General features: G+C 43.8%; 1 protein-coding gene across 1 annotated transcript in view; it reads right to left on the minus strand.

Annotated features, from left to right (window-relative positions):
- LOC106528280 (ephrin type-B receptor 3) overlaps positions 1-2,744 on the minus strand; it is a gene marked incomplete in the record, with an annotated part of 15,055 nt that extends 12,311 nt beyond the window's left edge. Inside the window, 1 exon segment of the mRNA XM_014023415.1 lies at positions 2,285-2,744. Within this exon segment, the coding sequence (XP_013878869.1) occupies positions 2,285-2,345 (61 nt within the window).
- Between the last annotated feature and the right edge of the window lie 238 nt (positions 2,745-2,982).

Raw genomic sequence — 2,982 nt, forward strand, 5'->3', positions numbered from 1 at the left:
TTTATGCATAAATACCATTTTAGTATAAATACGTTTTTATATATTTTAATTTAATTATTTTTTCATATTTTTAAACATCTTTTAATTTGAAGTATCTAAGTCAGAGGTGTCCAAAGTCGGTCCTCAAGGGCCGGTGTCCTGCCTGTTTTAGGTGCTGCCCTGGTTCAACACAGCAGAACCTGAGGAGTGCTTCATCAGTGGGCCTCTGCAGACCCTGATGACAAACTGAGAAGGTAAATTTGAATCAGCCGTGTTGAAGCAGGGACAAATCTAAAACTTGCAGAAAACCGGCCCTTGAGGACCAGAGTTGGACATGCCTGATCTAAGTGCTAACATTACTGAGCTAGTTGATTATCTGCAATAGCCCTATTGAGTCAGATTAACCGACTCGACTGATAAGTGTTTGCCTGTTAGCAAAATATCACGTGAACAACTGGGATCAATAAAGTATTTTTAAATTGAACTGAATAAATGTAATTTTTGTATTTTTAAACAGAAGGTCACTCACTGTGTGCAGCGACTCCCGTCATGTAATGAGAGGGTTTTACTTAGTTTGTTTTACATTTCATTGTAAACTAATTTAAACGGGATATTTCTGCGCGTGAAACAACAAAGCCCATGTCGACGGTCTCTGCATCCCTCTGAGAGTACCTCGCACTGAGACGACTCTGTTCAGCGCTTGTTGGCGTTGCGGGAGAATAATTAGCAGTTCCCGTGTTGTGTCCCGCGTTTGACAGCCGCTCGGCTCACGCTGTCAAATACTCCATTCTTCTTTTCAACATCTACACCCGACTCTAAAAGACGTACCATCAAATTTGTCACTTCGAACCGGCGTGACTGACGGGGGAAACAATAAGCGAAGGAAGAACAACGTCGGCTCGTTGATCCGGTTCTGCCTGGCAACAGCGTCTGCCTCCATAAGCTCTGTATGGGTTTAACTCCCCTCAATAATGAAAAAACTGGCATTTGGGAACAATAATTCATTTCTGCAGYACTCCCCTCCTCCAGCTGCTTGTCCTTTGATTTTGTGTCGTGCCTCCAGCCTGCCACTACCTCTGTTTATATCTCATATTTGTTGACTCTGCTGCTTATTGAGCAATGACTGTGGCACAAAGGCTTTTGGGAACAATGGAGAGTCTCCACTTTGATCCTTTCATTACTGCATGTGGGTTTTGTTGTGAAAGTTATACATACATTAATGCCATTTTTCATTTTGGTTCTTCTCTCGCTTTATTGCCATCAGCCTTACAAGTCTTCTTTTGAGGCTCAACACAGAGCAGATATTCTTTAGAGAATAGAGCGGAGGAGTGCAGTCCACATCGCTGCAGCTCTCTGCGCAGCGAGGAGGAACCCAGAGGTTTCTGTTTTCTTTCCAACAAAGCTGGGAGCTGGAGCTGGAGAGTCTGCGCCGCGCAGATAGCCGACAGGTAACAAGGCCCATAAAAAAGCCCTTCCTGCGAGCGCCTTTGTGAGTGCGAGGAGGGAGGCTTCGCAGTATGGATTTGTGGGGTGTGTGTGTGTGTGTGTGTGTGTGTGTGTGTGTGTGTGTGTGTGTGTGTGTGTGTGTGTGTGTGTGTGTGTGTGTGTGTGTGTGTGTGTGTGTGTGTGTGTGTGTGTGTGTGTGTGTGTGTGTAAATAAGGTGGTGAGAAGTAGAACAGCTGCACCGACATCTGCAGCGAGGAGATAAAGACAGCAGAACAGACGCACGTCCAACGCGTCGCATGAGAAATCAAAGCACCGGAAGCTCCGGGGGAACTCCCGGCTGCTCCCCAAACCGGGACGTGCGACCCGGTCCACGTGGATTCGGTTTACAGGTGTGTAAGAAATACGTGTTCAATATTGACTGAAGTCAGATTAAAACACAATAGTTAAATAAATTGATTTGTAAAAGGAATAAGGTCAAACAACACCAGAATTCTGGATCTGAGTGAGGTTTATTTGTCACCGGACTGACAAGCGAAACCACACTGCCTCACATTCAGGAAGTACCTGTTTTTATACACGATTCTTCAACGCCTGAGTTCGCCCCCTACTGACCTACGGCTGAATCACAGGCATTCAGACAAAGACCTCACTCTAATGTTTCATAACGGTTCACTTATGTGTTATGATTCGGACATGTATCTACTCTATTTCAATTAACACATAACAGATCAAACATTATAAAAATATTATAAAGAGGAAACCCTAATACTCCGGAGTTGTTTTCTAACATCAGTACTAATCTATAATAACTATAAATTTCTTCAGGTGAGTGCACGTTCGTGAGAAGGTGGTGCTGACTCACGTCCTGGTTGCTCATGTCCCAGTAGGGCCTCTCCCCGTAGGACACCACCTCCCACATGACGATGCCGTAGCTCCACACGTCGCTGGCTGAGGTGAACTTCCTGAAGGCGATGGCCTCCGGTGCTGTCCACCGAATGGGAATCTTTCCCCCCTGCTCACGCACACACACACACACGCACACACACACATGCACACACAGACGGAGATAGAATCAATATCCAACAATACACTGTAATCAACAAATGACACAAAGCTGCATAAATATTTCCCAGTTTCAGGTGATTTTCACTGTTTCAAAAAAATAACAATAAACCCCAGGTACAAAACATTATAATTTAATTTAACAGCAGAACACTTTACTTGAGTAAAATCAAACCTTAAAAAGAACTGAATAAAATTCCTGCAATCTTCAGGCTTTTTCAGTTCTCATAACAAGAAGAAATATTGGGCCTCATGCAAGAACATGTTCGTATTCTTATCCTAAATTTCTCTTACTTTTGTTCGTACAAAGGGTTCGTACGAACATGTCACGTCAGATTCAACAAACTCTTCTATCTTCAGGAAAAGTGTGTAAATGAGCTGCGTAAATTGATGAATGCGTATCCAGCTCAAGTAGGTGTCTCTGCGGAGGAGTGGGCATGTCACAAGGAAAGGCGATTCTAAAGCGACACACCTGATTTGACAGACTTTGTTAA

Source organism: Austrofundulus limnaeus, unplaced genomic scaffold (genome assembly GCF_001266775.1).
Source record: "Austrofundulus limnaeus strain Quisiro unplaced genomic scaffold, Austrofundulus_limnaeus-1.0 Scaffold367, whole genome shotgun sequence".
Lineage (NCBI taxonomy): Eukaryota > Metazoa > Chordata > Actinopteri > Cyprinodontiformes > Rivulidae > Austrofundulus > Austrofundulus limnaeus.